This window comes from Sinocyclocheilus anshuiensis, unplaced genomic scaffold, assembly GCF_001515605.1.
Source record: "Sinocyclocheilus anshuiensis isolate Anshui unplaced genomic scaffold, SAMN03320099.WGS_v1.1 scaffold1260, whole genome shotgun sequence".
Classification (NCBI taxonomy): Eukaryota; Metazoa; Chordata; class Actinopteri; order Cypriniformes; family Cyprinidae; genus Sinocyclocheilus; species Sinocyclocheilus anshuiensis.
Window position 1 is genome coordinate 4,304 of NW_015546079.1, and position 22,610 is coordinate 26,913.

Genomic DNA, 22,610 nt, shown 5'->3' on the forward strand with positions numbered 1-22,610 from the left:
TTCATCTATCCATCTTACCATACTAGTCCTTTTCGTATTGTTCCCCAGTCACTCATAAAGCAATTGTAAATTCACGACTGATTATTGGGTATTGAGGCAAGAGCCACGGACATGGATTAGGCCATTATCCTGGATTCTTGCTGAACCAAAATCAGAGTGTAACAATTGCTGCGTCTCGCTGTGTTCTGCTCACAGCGAAGGAGAAAATGTTCTATGGTGCGGCTAAATGGTGCTGAATATTGGGATCATAACACCTAGTCCTATCATGCAAACTTACTGGTCAGAAAACTGCAACAAGCAAATTGCAGCAAAAGAAACTTAAGATCCTGCTGTAACACCCTCATTTCCTGCTTTAGCCAAACATGTCAAGCGATTATCCTCACAGGCCTTCAACATTGTAATCTTTTCTTTTTGTTTGTTCAATTTCTATCTCTGAGAATTCTGTCAGCAGCTGCATTCTTTTGACTATGGAAGCCATCTTACAGAATCATACTTCAAGAATGCAGCAGAAGAAGTTGACACCATCTGATTGGAGACACCTTCTTGGAGGATTATAGTTAGTTGGCCCAGTAAGTAAGGCCATGGACGTGGCCCTGCAGATGCTACATCAACTTGGCAGAGATTCAGCCAAGAGTGAGCACCCCCTATCCCCCCCAACACCATGGCACCATCAACAAATGTAGGATGTTAAATGAATCTATTGGCCTCAAAATAATTGTTGTAGCTAATTGAGAATTGCAACACTAGCTACATACAGTATATTACTACTACGGATGTGCATGAATACTCAAATGATCAATAATGTAAACAATGACAAGTCATGATTATGTGTGACTTTTTGCTGAATGAAAAATTCAGGAACTGTTCAAAAATGAGCAAAAATGAGACATTGCTTTTTAATTTTATAATTACAACATAATTTTTGCATTCTCCAATTACATATAGCTGCAGACCAGAGATCTCCTTCTGGAGCACTCAGAGTGCAACTTGAACTCAAGCCGTCATTTTCTTCTGAAGAAAAAAAGATGTTTCTGTATAACATGTTGCTGTATAAAGAAGAACGTAGTTTCTCTGCAAGAGATGACTAAAGTTTACTAAAATGTCAATATAAAAGAACATCAGTTCACAATTTCAGCTGTCAGTTATAAAGGAAAGTGTGAAAATATTTGGAGGAAACACATAAAGCACACCACACCAGTAACAGGTTTGTGACGGAATTGAAATTAAGACTGATCTAATAGGTCCTTTTTTGAAGAGGGGTCTCACTCATAAGGGGAAAACATTTTTACTTGAAGGTTAGAGTTCTGTAAAGCTGCATGCCTGTCAGCAGGTGATGTTATCTGCAGGAGCTGATGTCACATTTCTTATATCTTAGCAGTTGTAGCGATGTTGTGGTGAGCCCTCCTTTTACTGTAAACACTAATTGCTCTTGTGTGTGTGTGCACGTGTGCTGCGGTGGCATAATCTACAAACTACAAGAAGGACATGACTTTTCTCTCATAGTGGTATCAGTTCCACTGAATAAAACCAATGAGTTGACAGCTCATAAGTGTGAGTAACAGTTAGGGAGACAGAGTTAGCAAATTAAGATTAGATGAAGGTAGATAAAGATGTTTTGGAAAATAAACCCAAAATAGAAACCGTTATGGCAACTCTCAGACATAATGTACAACGTTTTAATCTAAACTCAGGATGAAATGATGAGCTTCATGGATTCTATGTGATTGGATGTTATTCAACCACTGGCCTCACTACTAATCTCATATCTCAGAATGAGTAGCTGTTGAAGAGCTAGTCTTTTTTTTACTCATGCTTTTACTCAGAATGAGACCCTTTTCATCTAGAGTGTTTGTGTGTGCATGCATTTGTTTCAAAGGGAGATGGAGAGAAACAGAGCGTTTGTTTTGGAACTAGTTAAAAGTTAAAACAAGAGAGAAAACCTTTAATGGAACGTTTGGGGTAGAGGAAAAAGAGGAGCAGGAGAAATATCAACAGAAAGCACATGCTGCTGCTATTGGGGGTCCTAGGTAGAGTCATTTATAACGTTGGTTGAACGTTAGTTTAAATATGACTCATCTGACATTTCTGATAAAGATTTAATGCTGAAGAGTTGTCCCCTCATCTTCAAAGTTTCAGAGGGGCCTGACTAGCTCACATCTCTCGTCTTTTTCTCACTGTCTCCTGTCTTGTACACACTTTCAAGGTAAGACTTCACTCACTGACTTTACTATCTTGGTGCGTATTTAAAGGATGTGTGATTTAACAGGGATGGTAAAAAATAGCAAACTGATGGAGATGTACAATGTGATGTTGCAGCAAAGCTATAATGATCTTATTGCAAGGATACAAATGTTTTTATCAATGTCAACTAAAAGGTAAAATGAAAAACAACTACAGACAACTACAAAAACGCGCATAACTAGGTCAAGCTGAATTTAGTAAGCGAGGGGCCGGATCTGTCTGGTGTTTGTTGTAACTATGCTCAAAAGATCATTGTATAATCGTTGACACAATGTCTTATTTCATTCACTTATTCGTACAGAGTATAGAGATGAGAAATGGCAAAATAAGGTTATTGACTTATTGTTTGTTTCAACAAAATTGTATTTGTTTTGGAATAAAAGTGATTTTAAATATACAACTTATCAAAAGTAATATATGTGTGTGTGTGTGTGTGTGTGTGTGTGTGTTTATTAAATATAGTTTATTGTTTATTAAATGTTTATTCACACACACACACACATATATACTGTATATATATATATATATGTGTGTGTGTGTATGTGTGTGTGTGTGTGTGTTTGTGTGTGTATGTTTATTAAATATTGTTTATTAAATGTTTATTCACACACACACACACACACACACACACACACACACATATATATATATATATATATATGTGTGTGTGTGTGTGTGTGTGTGTGTGTAATTGATCATATTTGTGACAAAAGATCAATATAAAGGAAGTGAACCTAATATAAATGTAAAAAAATAAAAACTGTTATTTATCAGTAATTATTGCATTAAACATTTAACAGGAAGTAAGGCCAGTTACAGCCAAGTAATATATTCATGATTTGTATGACTCTTTACATTCTCTGCTAACACATTTAAAGTCATTCCAGGTGTCATGTGTCATTCTGAACCTTCACGCGCTTCTTTTTTCTCTTCCAGTAAGATGCTTGGCTTGCTCAGTGTCCTCCTGCTCTCATCACATGTCCTTCCTCTCGTCCAGTCACAGCAGTGCGATGAAAGAACAGAGTACTTGAAAAACAATCGGTGCTGCAAAAAATGTAAACCAGGTAAATGAAATCAGCTGCCTCATCACTGTGAGCAGAGTTGAGTCAGAGATGAACTCAAGATGAGTTAAAAGAACTAAGCTGTTCTTCAGTTAAGATTAGATAATTAACATAAAGTGCACTGAGGCAAAAGAAGTTGAGTTTAGAGGTCTGTATTAGTTTGAGCCAAAGTTCAAAAATCTAAATCATGGATTTTATAATATGAAGAATCTAGTTTTAGAGCCAAATTATTATGGAATTGGTTTCAGACTATTTTGTGCAGTTTGAATCAAGACTGCTTAAACTTTGTTGGGCTTTTTGAGGCGTATTTCAATTGAAAAAGTCAGGATGTAATCTTTCGACATATCAAAACCGGTTGCATTATGTAAGAATATTTCAGGGTTCAGCTATAGTCTGGTTTGATGACATTTACCTAAGGTCTTAGAATGACACATCAAGTTTCTCGTATGAGGATGACTTGTTCCCTGAACTTAACCTGGTAGACTCTCAAACCAGTCAGCGTTGAATACCGTGTTCATGAATGTCATCATTTTGTCTGTACAGTTAGCATGATTCTGCCACACTAATGTCTCATTACATGCATGTTTCCCTGTCTTTGTGTGTGTTTATACAGGGCAGCTTATGACACAGAAATGCGGAGTAGGAATGACTGACACTCAGTGTTCCCCATGTGGAAATGGCTTCTTCATGGACGAATATAATGTCAATAACAACTGGTGCAAACATTGCACAACGTGCACCAAGGAACGTATGTCCACTCAATTTCTTTATGATCACAAAACAGGTTGTAGGTTCTTAGAATGATATGTTCGGCTATGTTCTGAATCTTTAGATGAATCAGTATGAAAAGTCATGAACTAGAAATACCAAACATGACAGTAAAACAAAGCAGGGGCTTCCCCTTCAGCAGATCTTGGGTGGGTTTTTAGTATGGAGGTAGGTGGGGGTCTGAAAAACGTCTCTAGTAACAAACATGATATAGGACAGCAAGTCTTGAAAATACACGTGTAGCACTGGAAAAAAAAAAGCACCTGAGTGGGGGAATTTATTCTTTGAAACGGAAATAACTGCCTACTTAGATGTCTTGAGATGTTTTGATATGCAGATGTCCTGCTAAAGACTGAATTAGACAACAAGTAGAAACAAAATACTTGTAAAATGGTCGTTTGGGAAGAAAAGGAGATACAGCAAGCAATATAAGAGAAACTAATATTGAAGTAACTGAACAAACATGTATTAGTTCTCCAATGTTTTTGGGACTAGCTGAAAAGCCCAGCATAAAAAATATTTTACCAAATATAGGCTTGCTGGTTAAACTTGAAAAAAAAAAAGCCTTGTAAATATGCAGCATGTTTGCAGATTGTCAGACATGTTCTCTGAAACTTGTGCCAAATGATACTTTAGTTCAGATTGTAGATGCCCATGGTCAAATAACCAGGCTAAGGAGTCTTGTGATGAAAAGAGATGAGCAGAAATGAAAACTGAATATCCTGAGGTGGCATGAGTTATTTGTGAGTCAGCAGAAAAGAAAAAAAAACCTGTTTTTGAGCTTGCTGTTTTATTTTGACACTTGTGTCTTGTTGAAATGACTGTGTTCACATATGAGTGCAGGCACCTTTGTGTCCTAGAGGGTTTATTCATATACTCAGATGAGGAGATTTCAGCTTTTTCTTTTTGTTGTAAGATGGTCAGCATTTATTTGAAATTGAAGTCTTTTGTAACATTATAAATGCCTCTGCGGTCTCTTTAAAAATTCTATTTTTAAATGGACGTTAAGGGGAAAAATGAAATGAACTAGTGAGTTTGATAAGTGTGAATTAAGGGAGTGTCACAGTTGAAGAAACACTGATATACATAACCCCTTTCACTCTTTTAATTTGGCAGATATGAAGAATATGAAGGACTGTACGGCGACAAGTGATGCAGTGTGTACATGTGAGGAGGGCTACAGATGCAGTGACAGCAAATGCCAGACGTGTGAGAAAATTCAGACAACTACTGTTACTACTTCTACTCCTTCTACTAAAACAATACCGCCCACCCATGGTGAGTGCCTGAACCCTGACACGCTGTTGTCAGTCTGTTAAAATAGTCACTGTTGAAGGCAAACAGACTATCACACACACAGAGTATATCAGGTGTATTCTCTATTGACCTGTTTACTCTTTCTCTCTCCTTTTCCCCATCCATTTGCTCCCTTTCTATCAACCTCTTCCAGATAATGTGTGGATCTCGGTGAGTCTGTGTTTTGCGTGTGTGTGTGTGTGCGCTCTGCTCACCTGTTTCCTTCTCATCAGCAGACATGCACGACCATGTGGATGGATCATGTCAACATCAATCGGTCAGTGCCACTGTAAACAACACATCAATGTTTTAATTCACAAAGAAAACCTTGGAACTGCTCTTTATACACCTGCATGAGTGCTTGATATACTGACACTCCATTGCATGAGTTTTAGTATATCTAGAATCTAGTACGTTAGTTTAAGTTGTGTTTTGGTCATTCCTGTTTTGCAGTACTTTTTGAATGAATTAAACTGACACTGCAAGCTCAGACACTTTTTAACTGAATTAAATTAAATGTAAACTTTAATATTAAAATCTGATTTAACCCCAATAATTTCCTTAATAATATAAAATATAATATAATATAATATAATATAATATAATATAATATAATATAATATAATATAATATAATATAATATAATATAATATAATATAATATAATATAATATAATATAATATAATATAATATAATATAATATAATATAATATACTATATGATGGACTGAACAATTGTTTTGAGTGTTTCCCTGCCTATAGCCTGTATATCTAGTAATATAATATAATATAATATAATATAATAATTAAAAGGATTGGAAAGCAATAATGATAACAGGAAAAACCTATACATTTGTTATCAATTAGAACAATATTGTTTTAATTGATCAAAACAATATTAAAGCTAGACATTTTCGAAGTACAGAACACCCAAGGAGATAATAAAATAATCACTTAATCCACTTAAAATTTAGTGAAATTATTCATTTTAATGCACCTCTATAGTCACTTAATTATAATATTATGATAAGGAAACTAATTAATGTGATTTCCATATTTTAAAATTGTGAGTTTAATATTTCACCCACATGGCATGAAATTGTACTGCATAACAGGAATAAGCTTTTAATAATGTGTATTGTACTGGGTCATCAGGTCTCTGCCCCTCCGACAAGAGCATCTTTGGATCCAGTCAGTGCACAGAGGAAGAGGAGGTACCAATGCCAGTGCAGGAGGTGTGTGGAAAGACTGAAAAACTGGAGGATGTCTGAGAAAAGAGCAGGAAGAAGACCGCTGATGCGTCTATGGATTGAGTATTCACTCTAATACAAACCTGCTGCTGCCATTTACGCAAGAGAAAATCTGCACTCAGGTGGCCCATATGAAGGATCTGTGAGAATGACTGGCCATCCTGAGAAATGCTGAGATAGAGAGAGGTTTGAGTTGCCACTGCACATAAGGAGACACTCAACATACAACATAAGAGCTAATCTTTTTCAACAAATGAAGGTTTTATTCTCTGCACGCGTGTTTGTATTTATAATCGAGTAGTTTTTGCACAACAAGCCCATGGACTTTTTAAAATCAAGATTTTATGTTCAAATGTATACGAATGTATAAGGTAAAGTTGAAGTTTTTCACTATTTTGTAATAACTGTAAAAATATGTCTCAAAACATTAGGAAGTTATAGAAGCTGTATGTATAAAATGATAACAGAATGAACAAAACATTTTAAATATGTTATGGGAATATAGCATGTCAGTTACAAGATTATATTTTGTGTCAGCTACCATAAAATAGAAAACGGAATTGTAGTTGTATTTGTATTTGCTATCTTGCAGTGAAATTAATTAGGTACTCAGTGCAACATACCAAAAAAATAAACCTTTATTGATTTTATTGCACTTTACACTTAATATCAAGCATAAAAAATGTGTATTACAGTGAATATAAAACATAATATATGATGAAGCCATTGCTTATTGACTTCTGAATGAAGAAACAACGTTGACATTTCCAGACCACCATCAAAATGTCAGGGCTTTTTGATGGCATAATCCATCATGTCTGTCGCATAAAAACCAAAGAAAAGAGGAAGAACACTGACAACATTAACCAGGGACTTAACACGATCGAACACTGATAAACTGCATGAGAACAAAAAAAGTTTTTGTTTTTAACAACTGTAATATAATTAATAAGAGTTACAAATAAATAAAAATGTTTTGTGACGAATATAAACTTTACATAAAATAAATATCTCAACATATGTGAATCTTTGGTCTTCTGAGGGTTTTAGAGCTGCTCTTTGCTTTCAAACACTGTTCCTGAGGGTCAGTCAACCATCATGAGCCTTTGGTGTCGACTCTTCATGCAGTCAACATCAGCATCCCGCTGCCGTTCTGATGGTTTAGAATCAGTGTTTCCGCGTAAACGTACATTATGGGTAATACTGCCAAGCTGGCATGAACTGTCAAGCTCATACGCAACACTTATGTCGTCCATACTGTTAGTCAAACACCCAGGTCTTCCCCTAACGCAGCCTGTTGCTCTCTAGATGAAATCCCCTGCCAGGGTTAGAGTTTTAATACTGGGTACTCACGAAGCATCAGTTAAAACAAACCACGCAGCAGCTGAACAGCACGGAAGAAGAACGGACACAAGTATTCCATCATCCCTCACAGCACCTCTTCTTTAGATATGTGGCACTCTTTACCTTGCTCCTGAGATGGGAAGAAGATAAAATCGTTCTCTCTGCTCCTTTCCTCCTCAGACAGATGGACGGGGGGAGACTGAGGGTAGGACACGTTGGTGTTGTTTAGTGATTCTTCTTGGAGTTCGTGTGCTTTTTTCTCGCCGCCATTCCATCCAAATTGATTGAGCAAACTAACAAAAACTGTCTGGGGACCGTAGATGTGAAGAGGGCCTACGAGAAAGTGAGAATGTTGAATTTTCATACTATTTGAACGTTTGCTTGTTTTTTTGTTTTTTTTTATGTGGGGGGTGTCATGTATTGAAGCCCGTTTTGGCCACTGAATAAAAAATAAAACAAGGTAATTGCGACTTTTTATCTCACAATTCCAACTTTTTTTTGTCACAATTGCGAGTTTACAACTCAAATTTCTGACTTTTTTCTCAGAATTGCGTCATATAAACTCGCAATTTGGACTTTTTTCTCACAGCAAGTTTATATCACACAATTCTGAGATTTTAACTTATTAAGAGTTATAAAGTCCAATTCTGAGGAAGAAAAAAAACTACTTTTTATTTTGTTTATTTTCTTACAATTGCAAATTTATATCTCGCAATTCTGACTTTTTTCTCACAATTGCAAGTTTATAAGTCAATTCTGAGAAAAAAGTCAGAACTTCGAGTTTATATCATGCAATTCTGAGAAAAAAATTTTTGAGATATAAACTTCACAATTGTGAGAAAAAACAACTCACAATTACCCTTTTTTTATTCAGTTGCGGAAACAGGCTTCTATGGGGACATATATATATATTGTATTTATATATAAAATGTATGTATGTACAGTACACACACACACGCACATTATAATAATATTTTTTAATTATTATTTCAATGATTATATGTCTGGTTATTTAATTCTTATATACTATTTCATTTATTTTTTTTGAGATATAAACTTCACAATTGTGAGAAAAAACATAACTCACAATTACCCTTTTTTTATTCAGTTGCGGAAACAGGCTTCTATGGGGACATATATATATATTGTATTTATATATAAAATGTATGTATGTACAGTATATACACACACACACACGCACATTATAATAATATTTTTTAATTATTATTTCAATGATTATATGTCTGGTTATTTAATTCTTATATACTATTTCATTTATTATTGTATTATTAATAATTCATACAAATGTCATCTGGTGTAACTGCGTAACCATCAAGTCAAAAGTATGTTATACATTTAGTTTTATACATACATGAATATACATATGGTCAATTATATTTGGGTGTGTTCATGTTTTGTATGGTTGTTTTGTTTATGCTGTCATATTTTGTTTTTGTGTTTATAGGACCCCCTTGAAAATGAGATGTAACATCTCAAAGGGCTATCCTTTCAATAAATTCAAAATTAAATGTATGTGATATTTTAAGCAATTTATTGACCATGAGGGTCTGCAGTAGTCCTCTCAATGATATTTAATTATTATTTCAATGATTATATGTCTGGTTATTTAATTCTTATATACTATTTCATTTATTATTGTATTATTAATAATTCATACAAATGTCATCTGGTGTAACTGCGTAACCATCAAGTCAAAAGTATGTTATACATTTAGTTTTATACATACATGAATATACATATGGTCAATTATATTTGGGTGTGTTCATGTTTTGTATGGTTGTTTTGTTTATGCTGTCATATTTTGTTTTTGTGTTTATAGGACCCCCTTGAAAATGAGATGTTACATCTCAAGGGGCTATCCTTTCAATAAATTCAAAATTAAATGTATGTGATATTTTAAGCAATTTATTGACCATAAGGGTCTGCAGTAGTGCTCTCAATGATATAATTTCCTGTTTTGTTTTTTACTGCATGTTTATGTATATTGGTTTGGCCACATGACATGATTTCACAGTCAAATCAAATATTTTTTTAAAATATTAATAAGCAGTGAAGCAGATTTGTTAATAAATAATAATTAAAGATTACGCCAAACTACTTGATAAAACTTTTGCTTTTCAAGAATTGCATTATTTTAATGTTTATTTATTTATTTATTCATTCACATTTTTTTTTGTTTATGCCCCTCACTTCATGCCATAAAGATGTATATTTAGGTCATATTTTTAAACAAATTAATAGATCTGGATAAATGAGCTTCATAATTATTTTAATAAAATAAGAAAATCACAAAAAGCAGCTCTTTATAGTACCTAAATTGCCAGCTGGAGGCACAGCCTGCTCTGAGCTGATTGGCTGATGAAATGAGCAGTTTGTGTTGTGATTGGTGGGTGTGCTGCCATGTGACAGCATCTCCTGGGCATGGGGCTGCTCATTTGGTTGGCTGGTAGGAGGTGTAGTCTCACTGTCCACCTGAAGAAAAGAAGGACTGTGAGTCAGATGATTCATGACATGCTCACATACTACAGAAATGTGCATTAACTCTTTACTCACCTCCATATCACCCAACGAGCACTGCCTGACAACTAATGAAGAGAAGAGACCAGTGAGAGGTAAGATTAACCCACAAAACCTCTGAGAAAAAATGTGTTTGCGTTCATGTGTGTATTGTGTTACTCACAATGCTTAAAACATTCCTTCTCTTTCTTCCTGCAGAGCCGGAGGAACAGCATGAGGATGATGACAGATAACATTACAGAAATGAACCCACATAAAACCAACACCACAACACTATTGTCACCTGTAAAATAAATACAAGGATGTAAATTAGCATAACTATTTATGTTGAGATGAAGAGTTGAATAGGTGAGATGAATGTCCTATAGGAATTTCCTATATGGGAAAGCGCTCTTTAAGGAACAGTGCTCTAAAAAGGTTATATCTGGTAATAGCAAGAGTTATGTAAAACAAAAAATAAATGTCCGCAATTAAATATCTAATGAATATCAAGACTGAAGTGCCTTTTTTGACTGATTTGTGCAGCACTCGAATGGGTTGTTGATTCCTGAAATAAGGTTTGTGGTTAACACAAGCTCAAAATACTTCTGTCATGTTTTATTGTACGACATTTGTTGTAGTTCTTGAAAAGTGTTTTCTGTTAAAGGGGACATAACACACAGTTTCTGCCAATCTCATGTTAATCTCGAGTACCTATAGAGTAGTATTGCATCCTTCGTATCTCCAAAAAAGTATTTAGTCTGATCAGATTTATGAAATACAGATACAGTTTTACGCTTCCCTCTGAAAACAGTCGAGCTCCTGGAGGCGTGCCGTGGGCGGAGCTAAAGAGCCACAAGCATGCAAAGCTTTTGTATAGTGACCGTCTGCAAGCTGTGACATCGACATAAATAGTTTCCTTAAAGGGGTCATATGATGCTGTTAAAAAGAACATTATTTACCAGCACGGATCAGCTCCAGGCATGATGAAGCGATATTGTCCTCTTTTGGAAGGCCAAACCAAAAAGTAGTTTCGCTTTCACAACGAAAAACACACAGCGCCTTCACGACATGGCGGCGGCAACAACAATACTCACTTCTTTGGTGACAATGTTGATTTTCGCACTCTTCCGGGAGAAGCGCCCATACAAGGAAATTCACCCTATATGATGTCATGCAGGGCAATACTTAAAAAAAAAAAAAAAACTTTGCAAATCTTTTTTTATTCTCAAACAGCAACATCACACACTAACTAAAGTTGAAAAAGTGAAAAAGCATAATAGGACCCCTTTAAGCAACAAGGATGATTTGATTAAAACAAAGATATACAAACGTGTTTTGGTAATATTAGATAATATGTGTAAAAAATAATAGTCGAGGGCCGAGTCGAGATGACAGGCATGGGGGCCCTTGCAGTCAGGCTCTCATGTTTTTGGCCATGGGGACTGATACTTTGGAAGCCCCTGTTAATCTGAGGCTCTGGGAAACATTCCCATTGGCCCAGTCCATAATCCAACCTTGCTTCAAGCATACTACCCTTCCTTAGATGGTAGTAAATCCAAAATACTACTTAGAATACGAGTGCACACACATTATGTACATGAAAACAACAATGCTTACCCAGCCCGATCTCAGCTGTCTCTGTGGATGAAGTGGTGGATGTAGTGGATGAAGGGACGTCAGCATAGGTGGAGGACGGGACGGATGATTTGATTAAAACAACGATATACAAACGTGTTTTGGTAATATTAGATAATATGTGTAAAAAATAATAGTCGAGGGCCGAGTCGAGATGACAGGCATGGGGGCCCTTGCAGTCAGGCTCTCATGTTTTTGGCCATGGGGACTGATACTTTGGAAGCCCCTGTTAATCTGAGGCTCTGGGAAACATTCCCATTGGCCCAGTCCATAATCCAACCTTGCTTCAAGCATACTACCCTTCCTTAGATGGTAGTAAATCCAAAATACTACTTAGAATACGAGTGCACACACATTATGTACATGAAAACAACAATGCTTACCCAGCCCGATCTCAGCTGTCTCTGTGGATGAAGTGGTGGATGTAGTGGATGAAGGGACGTCAGCATAGGTGGAGGACGGGACTGGGGTGGAGACAGGAGCACAAATGTGACATTGGCCTGTGTATTGATCGATCGCGGTACAAGTGTAACCCTCCCGACAGCGACACTCCACATCTGATGTTATCGTACACGCCACCACCACCGTCATGTTGAATTCTAACACACACACACATTTGTTTTCAAAACGTTTTGCCATACTTCCTGTTTCTATTCTCACTTCATCCTGTTTATACTGTTGTGGGTTAATTAGGTGTAACGAGCTTCATACCAGGTAAGCAGTTCTGGAAGCAGCGGTAGCATCTGTCTTCTCTGTTTTTCTGACTGGTGAAGAAACCGGGGTCGCACTGAAGACACCCAGTGACAGACTTGTAATATCCTAAGAGATGATGAACAGTCAGGAAGACAGAGTGGAAAAAGAGGAAGTGGAAATGCAGAGGACAAAAAAAGGACAGTAAGGTCAAATGAATTCAAACTAACAAGAAAGATGTTAGTGACTTTAAGTCTATCACTGGACTATAGTTCACACCACTACATCTTAGAGTCAGTCGACTTTGTCAGGTAGACAGAGGCCATTCACTTGTTGGTCTAAGGATGTCCTTAGCCATTACAGTACATCTCTCATTTGTGTGAATGCCGTGAATCTATGACGCCGTGGCCAATCGGATCGCTGTTTCTTTCATACTACATGACTGTTTTGGGTATCATAAAGTTGCTGTGGTTTGCACAATGGATCAGCAACTGGGGGTCACATATTATACGATATTTCACTAGGAAGAATCCCGACAACTCTGTCTTGTGTACAAAAAGTCATACAGGGAATGACGCAAGACTACGACTCCTCCCCCTGATTTCCCTTGCCCTGTATCTTGTTCTCTCATTGTCTGTATGTGACCCGGAAACCGATTGAACTCAGCCATCTTGAAGGACATCCCAATTCACTAATTGCAACGCGAGGAACGAGGAGTGAGGAAGCTTCCCGAGGAGTTATGAGTGAGGATACACAGGTGTATCCTTCCCTCGCATCCTAAGGGGGTGGAGCTAAGATGCAAGGAAAGGAAATTATGAAAGTAAATGAGGATGAAGAAATAAGAAATGAGAAGCACCCTCTGAGTCCCAGACAGGTCCATATATTTGGCCTGCTAAATAGTTCTTGGGCATCGGCACTTATCTCAGATCACGTTTTTGATCATTCACACTATGAACAAGCACCGATTTGCCTCAGATTTTGGGCCAATCTCCAGAAAAAAAAATTAAAATTGGGCCTAAAATCATGCACTGTATACCTGGAATTTTAAAAACTTGAGACCATTTGTGTGAATTACTGCCACCTGTTAGTATGGTTTGGTGAGATGTGCTTTTATTACATACGCACTTTAACGTAAAAGTAGGTGCAGCCATTTTTAACATGCATGTACAAAGCTTTGGGTCTCAGCCGCTAGTTATGTTAGCTGTGTAAAAATTGAAAAAAAAAAGCAGTCTGTTATGCTTAGCAGCCCATAGGGAAAGTTATTAAATTTGGCACACTGATAGAGAACAATCTGGATATTAATCACAGCAAATTTGGAGGTTTTAACTCAATGCTTCTAGCGCCACCAACTGTCTAAAGTTGCACACGTTTTTCCATCGTGAACATTTTTCCGCCATTTTGAATTTTCCAAAAAACCAACTACTCCTAGACTGTTGCTCAAATTTTCATGACAATTGAACCATTTTCAGACCATGCCAACAAAAGGTTATGCAAAGTTGATTAGTCAAACCGTTCTCGAATAACAAGAATATGAATTTGACGAAAATGCTATATTTTACAAATGTTACAAACTTGGTATAGGCAAAAGGCCTATATACCAGTTGTAACTTTCTGTCCGCCATTTTGATTTTATTTGAAAACCTACTTATCCTAGACCGTTCATCTTCAGACTATGCTGGCACAAAGTTATGGGTTTCGTGTTGATAGAACGGTTTTCATATACCACATCAAATGAATTTGATGGCATGCATCTGAGGCTGTATGTCTGCAGCTTTGACATATTGACACCAAACTTTGTGTCATTGTCACCTCATAGCTACACCACATCAATTTGGTGTCAACGCCACCTATTAATCAAACATAATAAGTCAAGTCAAGTCTGCTTTATTGTCAATTCTTCCACATGTACAGCACATACACACAGAGAATTGAAATTGCGTTACTCTCAGACCCTTGGTGCATACAGATAACACTAACAGTAGAATTTAAGCAATTATGTTACATTAGATAAGTGATTCTATTTATGATTTTTCAACCATTTTGCTTAATATCATCTACAAATGTCTTTAATTACTAATTTCTGCAGTTGGTGTGATGCTTGCTGCCTTGAAATTTAGCTTCTCATTGTACCTCTATTGTGCTTGGACCCTTATATATTTTATAATCATAATCATAAGCACACAAAGTTGTAATGCAAATAGTTTTACAGTTTACTGCACATCATTATTCTTCTAGTTATTTACCTAGAATAATTTAGTGGCTAATAAATCGGTCTTGTGCATTCACAGGAAATAGCTTACTTTTCCCTCCCACCTCAAATAATTTCCATAACAAAAGTTTTGCAAGTGAACGCAAAAGTTTCTCAGGGGAGTGCAAATCAAAATCTTTTTTTTTTTTTTACCTTCATCATGTCCCTTTAGTATCTTTGAAAAATTTAATTAACCTATTGCACAGCATAGATACTAAAATGACTATCGTAACATATTTAAAGGTGTAATAACTAAATTTGTATTTGACTGTGCAAAGACGTTCAGCTCAAAGGGCACAAACTGAATTTTTAAAGGCGGATGTGGGTGCTCGCACACAGACACACTCACGTACGTGCACACACACTTTTATGCACAGACTCAGACTTGCTGACTGAGGTCTCTTAAGGGGAGAGATGAGAAATAGCATCAAAAACAGGACGTTACAAAGTAGCTCAAACAGGCAGTGGCATTCTAATGAAGGAAGTGGTTTATGCTTCTGTGTCAGAACATACCATTTCCCATCACGAGAGAGAAAGAAAGAGAGGGAAAGGAAGAAGAAAGAACGATTAAGAAAAACCTAATAAACCATTGATGTCCTGGGCAATTTCTTGCTCAGACCACATATGTAATACTGGGAAGTGTTGTGACAGAAAGGTACGCTCACGCACTCCGCAAAAACAGGGAAAGAATTCAGAGAAAGTGATGCTAGATACAAGAGACTTTGAGAAATATCGCCCCGAAATGCTTTCTCACCTGCATCACACAACTCTTCTGAAAGGGCTCTGGAATTTCTCATTTTTCCGTCCTGCTCAAAACAAACGACAACACACAAGATAATTTGTTTTGGATGCATCCAATAGAGTAACACAGTGTCTTTTAAATGCACACTGAAGTACGGTTCTGCGCTAATTCGGTTCACAATTCAGATCAACTGATTAATGTGAACACAGAGCATGCAGCATACTACAAGTCTTCACATCAAAGCGTCTTGTTAACAATATATACCGTACATATTATAACATAATTTACCATGGGGAGCCCATATATCAGGTGACCTGTCAGCATCACCATGGCTACAGATATCACTGTCACAAGCATCTGTAAACGATACAACTTTATCAGACACGAAGTGATCCACACAGACAAAATATCACACACCCTCCATCAGTCATTGGAGAACATATGAACAAACACAATCAAACTTTCGAATAAAGAAGTGTGATTTAGCACAAGTTTCACTTCGATGTTCACATGTTCATGACTATTAAAATAATATATTGCATTATTCAACAGCTGAGTTTGCAAAAAAAAAAAAAAACATTGGGGAAGTAGATTTGTGAATCTGATGCAATAGCAAATAAGCATGTGACTGGCTCGTTTTGATTATTTTAAGTCATTTTTAAAGTCTAGTCAAAATCTTAGAAGAAAGACCTACATTTTTGAAAAATGAAGCAAGTGGAGAAAAAAAAGAACCTAACAATAACTGCAATATAAGTGAAAATAGTCGGTACCTCACAATTAGTTGAAATCCAAAATGTCATCAAATGCTTTCAAACTCTTTTTCTGTGTCTTCTGCCAGTCTGTTTTCTGTTCTGATCATTTCATCTCATTGTTTCCTCACCTGCTGTGTCTTCCTGTCATTCCCCTCCCTCTCTTTCTCACACTGCCCTTCACCTGCTTACTGTTGTGGAGAAAGAGAGAGAGAGAGAGAGAGAGAGAGAGAGAGAGAGAGAAGCAATAGCTTCACTGTGCTGTCACCGTTTCATTGGCGTTTCATTATTACTGGTTTGATTAAAGCAAGATACATTCAGAATGTGAGTGTATTTCTAAATGGAGTAGTTTTGGGATGCCTCATAAAAATATACACATATGAACACATTCATATGCTTGCAAACATGTATACACTAAAAAGGAGTTTGATGGACATAAAACTGAATAGTTTTATATCCAACAATCACCTTTTTAGGGTTACGTTCCCAGACCTAAAACCACCGTCATGAAGCAGATAAAGACAAAAGGTCAACTCACAAAAAAATGTCTGTGGCTTTGATCTAAAATGCCATTTCTTTTGGCCCTTTTTTCCAGTGTTACCTTATTAAGTAAACAAGTGCGTAACAGTCTGACAGAACAACAGATACTTAAAGGAAAAAATGACCTATAGAATGAAAAAGAAAAAAAACACACATCATGACACAAAAACTCCACTCCTTGCAATGTGTGTGTTCAGCAGTAACCTTTATTCTGAAATATTTTTAAAGCTCCAGTCTTTCTGTACACTTGCAGTGAAGCGAGCAATTCCTGTTCTGCTTTGGGTTACATACATACATATTTATATATACATATAGTCCTGTTACTCTTTAAATCAAAATACGCATGTGCCATTGCTGCAGTCAGGGGCCTTTTCCTCCCCTTAGACACTCGGGTGGGTCCTTGGAGCAAAACATGGCACATGTGCAAATTTAAAGAGAACCCTTGGAGGTCCCTAAAACAGAAACATCCCTACAATTCCACAGTAGAAACAAGATTCATTCCTGTGAGATATTACAGAATGACACGGAGATGCTATGAATGAAATCATTTCAAATGTTGTAATTCTCTTGTTAAGGTTCAGGACTTGCTTGCATAGCCAGCATTGGAGCGTACACAACTCTCCCTTTGTCTCTTCTAGGTTACAGTATCGTTGCATTCATACAGTTATTGCCATTCTTTGTAAGCACTTTTGCTTTTGCTTTTTTTTTTTCAAATTCTGTTATTATTTTGGTGAAGGTATTGCGTGGAATTTACACATTGTTTGTAGCCGCTGCAAATTTGAAATATCCAAAAGACTTTTAAGGAAAATTCAGTCAGTTCCAATGAGTAATTTTCCTGACTGATCCTTTTCATACAAGACCGGATTTGTGGTTATTGAATTGTTAACAGAATTCTCATAAAAGACTTTTGTTTTAAGGTCTTATTGCAACAAACAATAAGTAACTTGCTGTAGAAAATAACCAGTTACTCATTGCAGAAACCAGGAGTGCTCACTCCATACATATACACATGCATACATAGTCGTACACACATAGTTCAGCACAGTGCTGCGAAACAATATAAAAAAAATGAACTAAAATAAAAATAATAATAAAAAAATTCTGTGAATGAACAATGACTCAGTTGTTTACAGTGCTTCTTATTGGCAGCAGAAGTGCCACAAAAAATATGATAAGCAATATTTAGTCCTCAAAATCAAATTGTAACATTTTAATTAATCAAGCTCATCCTTTTATTTTTCTGGGCTGGGCTTTTTTTTAATCAAACAAAGATTTTTTTTTTACATACTGTTTAATTGGTACCCATGGAACATCATTTTTTAAATGAAATAACTTGTTGATAGAAATAAAATCACAATAAATCTGCAAAACCCCATCAGAACTTCACAGTGGTAAGGGAAAAACCTAAGGCAGACGCACAGTGTTGTTCATCAGTCAGTATGCAAAAAATAGAACAAGATAAAAAGAAAAACAACCTGAGGATTGTACATAACATAGTTCAAATGATTAAATTCTGTTCTGGCTCAGCATAGAAAGTGATATGTACTGTAATATGTTTATTAAAGTCTTCACTCTTTGTTTTTCTACAGCAGAAATTTACATGCTGGACGTACAGCACCATGTTTTCAAAAGCACGAGGTTTTCATTTTCACTGTGTGAAGTATCTTTCCTGAATGTCTTATTTCACATTTGGCACTCGAAATGTCTCTGTCAAAGAGTTTTAGTCTCTATTCTTGAATTCAAGCTGTGGTTTACACGCAGACTACCTATTTGACGACAGATATGAATGACCAACAAAGCCTACAAGAAGTCGGTTTCTTCTGGAACTACTGTATTAGTCACTGTGGGCGTTTGATTAAAATTAGAGAGTGTTCTGCCAAAAGAAGAGCTGATTATTACAAATCATGTGAGGTTCTTGAGAACTTAAGCCTAGAATCAGATTACACATTAATTTGCATAATATATTGCTCAAGAAAATGACTGGAAGATCATTCTCCAGTGAATCTAACCCATTGGGATCTCACCCTTTTAGGTGGATAGAAAAGAAAATGTGTTCATTGAAATATTTCATGGGGTTGTTAGATCTCCAGTGGGTCTAATCCAATAGATCAAACCCATCGAGATCTCACACTCAATATTAAGCAATAGTTCAACAAATCTTAATTTGCAGGATGCATACAAAAATCAATCTCCAAATATTCCCCATTTCCACCTCAGAGTAAAAATAAAGAAATTCACAAATATAAAAAAAAACAAAGTTGCAGTTGTAAGATTTAGTCACAATTCTGACAAACAATGTATTAAAATATAAAGTTGCAATTACTTGAAATAAAGTCGCAATTGTCAGATATTAAGTCAAAATTACAAAAAACAACGCCAAAAAAATATAAAGTCGCAATTATGAGGAACAAAGTTGTAATTATGAGACATGAAATCACAATTATGAAAAACAAAGCCACAATTGTGAGAGATAAAGACAAAATCATGAGAAACAATATCAAATGATGATATGTCACTAGAAAATGACTAGAAATGAAGTCGTAATTGTGAGACAGAAAGTTGAAATGACAAAAAAAAAAAGTCAAAACTGTGAGATGTCAAAATCGAAAGAAAAAAAATGTCGTAATTGTGAGATATGAAGTCAAAATTCCAAGAAACAATGTCATTAAACATAAAGTCGCAATTACAAGAAACAAAGTCCAAACTGTGAGATATGTAAAAATGGAACGAAACAGTGTCGTAATTGTGAGATATTAAGTCACAATTCCAAAAAGTGGCAATTGTGAGAAACAAAGCCACAATTGTGAGATATAAACTCACAATTATGAAAAAGAAAGTTGCAGTTGTGAGACATAAAGCTGCAAATGTAAGATATAGGGCTGCAATTATGTGAAATAAAGTCACAACTGTGAGACATCAAGTTGTAATTAAGAGAAACAAAGTCGCAGTTGTGAGATATAACCCTGCCATTATGTGAAATAAAGTTGCAACTTTGAGATATTAACTCACGATTACAAGAAACAAAGTCACAATGATGTTTTTTTAAACTCTCAGGCAGAAAAGGATTTCCATAAGGTCCTGCTGTTAAAAGTGCATAGAAAGGAAAATTTAGTTTGTCAAACATTTCATGGGGTTTTTAGTAAGATCATTCATTAGTGAGTTTAACCTATCAGGATCTCACTTTCTAAAGGACCTATCCACTGTAACAAGATAGGATGCTCTCAAAAACTCCCAAGGATCAAGGACACCACTATTATGAAAATTATTTGCTCTAAAGGACTTCACTCACATCACCTTATCACCTTAGTCTGGACTACAAGACTGTTCCCAATGAAAACAACTGGTCAGACAAACAGACAGATCTTTGCATCAACCTCAGCCATCAGAGGCACCAGCAAGGTCTTAGCTAAGAGGATACGAAACGGAAAAATGGCAGAACTATACTGGAAGGATTTTACTATCCAAAATAGAAAGACCTTTGAAATACTAGATATTTATGGACTGAAGCAGGTCTCACATCTACAGCAGCGTTACATATACAGCATTTTCATGAAATGTAATTTTCTGAAATGTATCTCCACCGGCAGAGAAAAAGACTCAATATCACTAATTTCAAAGACGAAAAATGAGGGGAAAAGTAAAAAGGAAACAACTTAAAGTTTGACATTCGTAATGCTCTGATCTACTCTGAGCCATAACATCCTCAAATCTCACTCATCTGACCTCACCCATCACTCATGTTTTCCAACCGCAATAGAGGAAGTCAAAGAGTTCATTATTCTGAAGCAGCCTGGCATCAGCACAATACCAGTAGCATGAAATGTCATATATTCCGTGTGAATTTGAGCACAGAGATGGGGGACGTGCAGGCTACAGTTACCTCCACCCTTCACTTGCATTAACAGCCGAGTATTTACAACAGCTCAGACAGGAAGCACAACACACCTACTGACCCACGGCTTACAGCGGCACGTAACGTTACATGCGACAATGAGAAGTGAGCAAATGTCCCCTCGGAGTCTCTAGGAAATGGAAACTTTGCAAAAACACCGTCAATGATTCTCTGCCAGAAATACGAAAACAAAAGTGATTGTATTCAGTGCTGAAAATATGATGACTCAGACCTTCGGGGATCAGATCGGAAAACATGATCGATACCAGCCGGTGGATGGGCTCGGTGAAATCAGATAAACGCAAACAACGTTATCAGGACTCTCATCTTTTTATGTAATTGTGAAAACAGTCAAGCTGCTCTGCACAACCAACATGGGGAAAATGTCGCAGTACATGTTCACTTTAGAGCACGGAGCACACACAATGTAATTCCATTTACCACCACTAGAGGCAGTGACTGGACAGACTGCAAAAACATGAGAAGGGCTGATGATGGGTGCCATGAAGAGATGAGGGGCACTTTTTATTCTTCTTGCAAACACCTCCTTCAGATCTGATGGCATCATTATCTTCCTCCTTCCTCGGTTTTATCTCTCTCTGTTTCTCCGTTTGCATCTGTACCACCTCCAGGTACAGGAGAAGTGGATTTACTGTATGGTGAGAAAAGAAAAGAAAAATCTGTGGTTTATAAAGGTACAGTGTGAAATCTCAAAATCAGGATACGGTATGAACAGTGTGCAACCAGATAACGCAGGGTTATCTTTTAACCAAGTTAAAGTGTCAAAAGCCCATAAATCTTTGTGGATATTTGCATACTTGTTTCCAGTCTGAGTGATGAGTCTCCTGCAGGTTTCAGAATAACCAAGTTAAAGTGTCAAAAGCCCATAAATCTTTGTGGATATTTGCATACTTGTTTCCAGTCTGAGTGATGAGTCTCCTGCAGGTTTCCATCTGCACATCCAGTCCTCTCTTCATACTGCACATCTCCATGTACCCATGAAGATGACGGTTCATGTCTGACTTTGCTGTGGCCAGGTCCAACTACAGAGGAACAGACTGCATAAGACTGGGCTTCTATATTTACATTTATGTGTACATTTATTCACTTTGCACTTAGCAGCCAGTTAGAATGAAAAGAAAAGAGCAGTACAATAATATGTACTTGTAAAATATATGATTTACTACTGTAGCTGCATCTTTAATTCTTTCAATGTTAATAAAATTGTCTGTTATACTGAATGTTTTGTCATTTCTTTCTTACTTTGCAATATAATGGTTGCTTTTCTAAAACGAGACTGCCTCGATGTATACGGCCGAATCCTGTCAGGGTGTTTTTCCGAAACCTCAGAAGGGTTTATTTTGTGATAATGATCAGCTGACTGTAGATTATCTTGCTTAACATAATATTTAAATTGACCAATCAGAATCATCAGAATGAATAAGGCATGAATGTAAAGTAAAATGCTGGTTAATGTAAACTTCTCACCTCTATCTGGTCTATAGTCTCCTGATATTCCTTCTCCCTGTTCTTAAAAAGACATTCCGTGTCCTTAATCACCTTTTCCAAGCACTCATCCTGCTCAGACAGATAGAGAGAGAGAGAAAGAGAGAGAGAGAGAGAGAGAGAGAGAGA

General features: G+C 36.4%; 3 protein-coding genes across 6 annotated transcripts in view; 1 reads left to right on the forward strand and 2 right to left on the reverse strand.

Annotated features, from left to right (window-relative positions):
- The first annotated feature begins 2,139 nt into the window (after positions 1–2,139).
- Positions 2,140–6,927, forward strand: LOC107699930 (tumor necrosis factor receptor superfamily member 5). Of its 3 annotated transcripts, XM_016501380.1 has the most exons (6): positions 2,140–2,203; positions 3,178–3,305; positions 3,916–4,050; positions 5,187–5,348; positions 5,521–5,643; positions 6,521–6,927. In XM_016501380.1, the coding sequence occupies exons 2-6, from the start codon at positions 3,182–3,184 to the stop codon at positions 6,634–6,636; spliced, it is 660 nt and encodes a 219-aa protein (XP_016356866.1). In that variant the 5' UTR covers positions 2,140–2,203; positions 3,178–3,181; the 3' UTR covers positions 6,637–6,927. The 3 variants fall into 3 exon arrangements, with proteins under 3 accessions (XP_016356866.1, XP_016356864.1, XP_016356865.1); XM_016501378.1 differs by lacking the exon at positions 2,140–2,203 and having other exon boundaries at positions 2,988–3,305; XM_016501379.1 differs by lacking the exon at positions 2,140–2,203 and having other exon boundaries at positions 2,988–3,305; positions 5,603–5,643.
- A 313-nt stretch (positions 6,928–7,240) lies between these two features.
- On the reverse strand, positions 7,241–16,693 carry LOC107699929 (uncharacterized). 2 transcript variants are annotated; one of them, XM_016501377.1, is made up of 9 exons: positions 16,565–16,693; positions 16,083–16,151; positions 15,807–15,858; positions 12,826–12,933; positions 12,498–12,713; positions 10,661–10,780; positions 10,534–10,565; positions 10,293–10,452; positions 7,241–8,292 (listed from the first exon to the last, which is right to left on the reverse strand). In XM_016501377.1, exons 1-9 carry the CDS (start codon positions 16,592–16,594, stop codon positions 8,045–8,047), a joined length of 1,035 nt encoding a protein of 344 aa, XP_016356863.1. In that variant the 5' UTR covers positions 16,595–16,693; the 3' UTR covers positions 7,241–8,044. The 2 variants fall into 2 exon arrangements, with proteins under 2 accessions (XP_016356863.1, XP_016356862.1); XM_016501376.1 differs by having other exon boundaries at positions 10,293–10,565.
- A 3,173-nt stretch (positions 16,694–19,866) lies between these two features.
- The window catches only part of LOC107699931 (intermediate filament family orphan 1-like), a 17,531-nt gene continuing 14,787 nt past the window's right edge, over positions 19,867–22,610 (reverse strand). The window contains exons 7-9 of the mRNA XM_016501381.1: positions 22,464–22,553; positions 21,888–22,018; positions 19,867–21,627 (exon numbers count right to left, since the gene is read on the reverse strand). Coding sequence (XP_016356867.1) covers positions 21,543–21,627; positions 21,888–22,018; positions 22,464–22,553 — 306 coding nt within the window. The 3' untranslated portion in view covers positions 19,867–21,542. The remainder of the gene's footprint in view (positions 21,628–21,887; positions 22,019–22,463; positions 22,554–22,610) is intronic.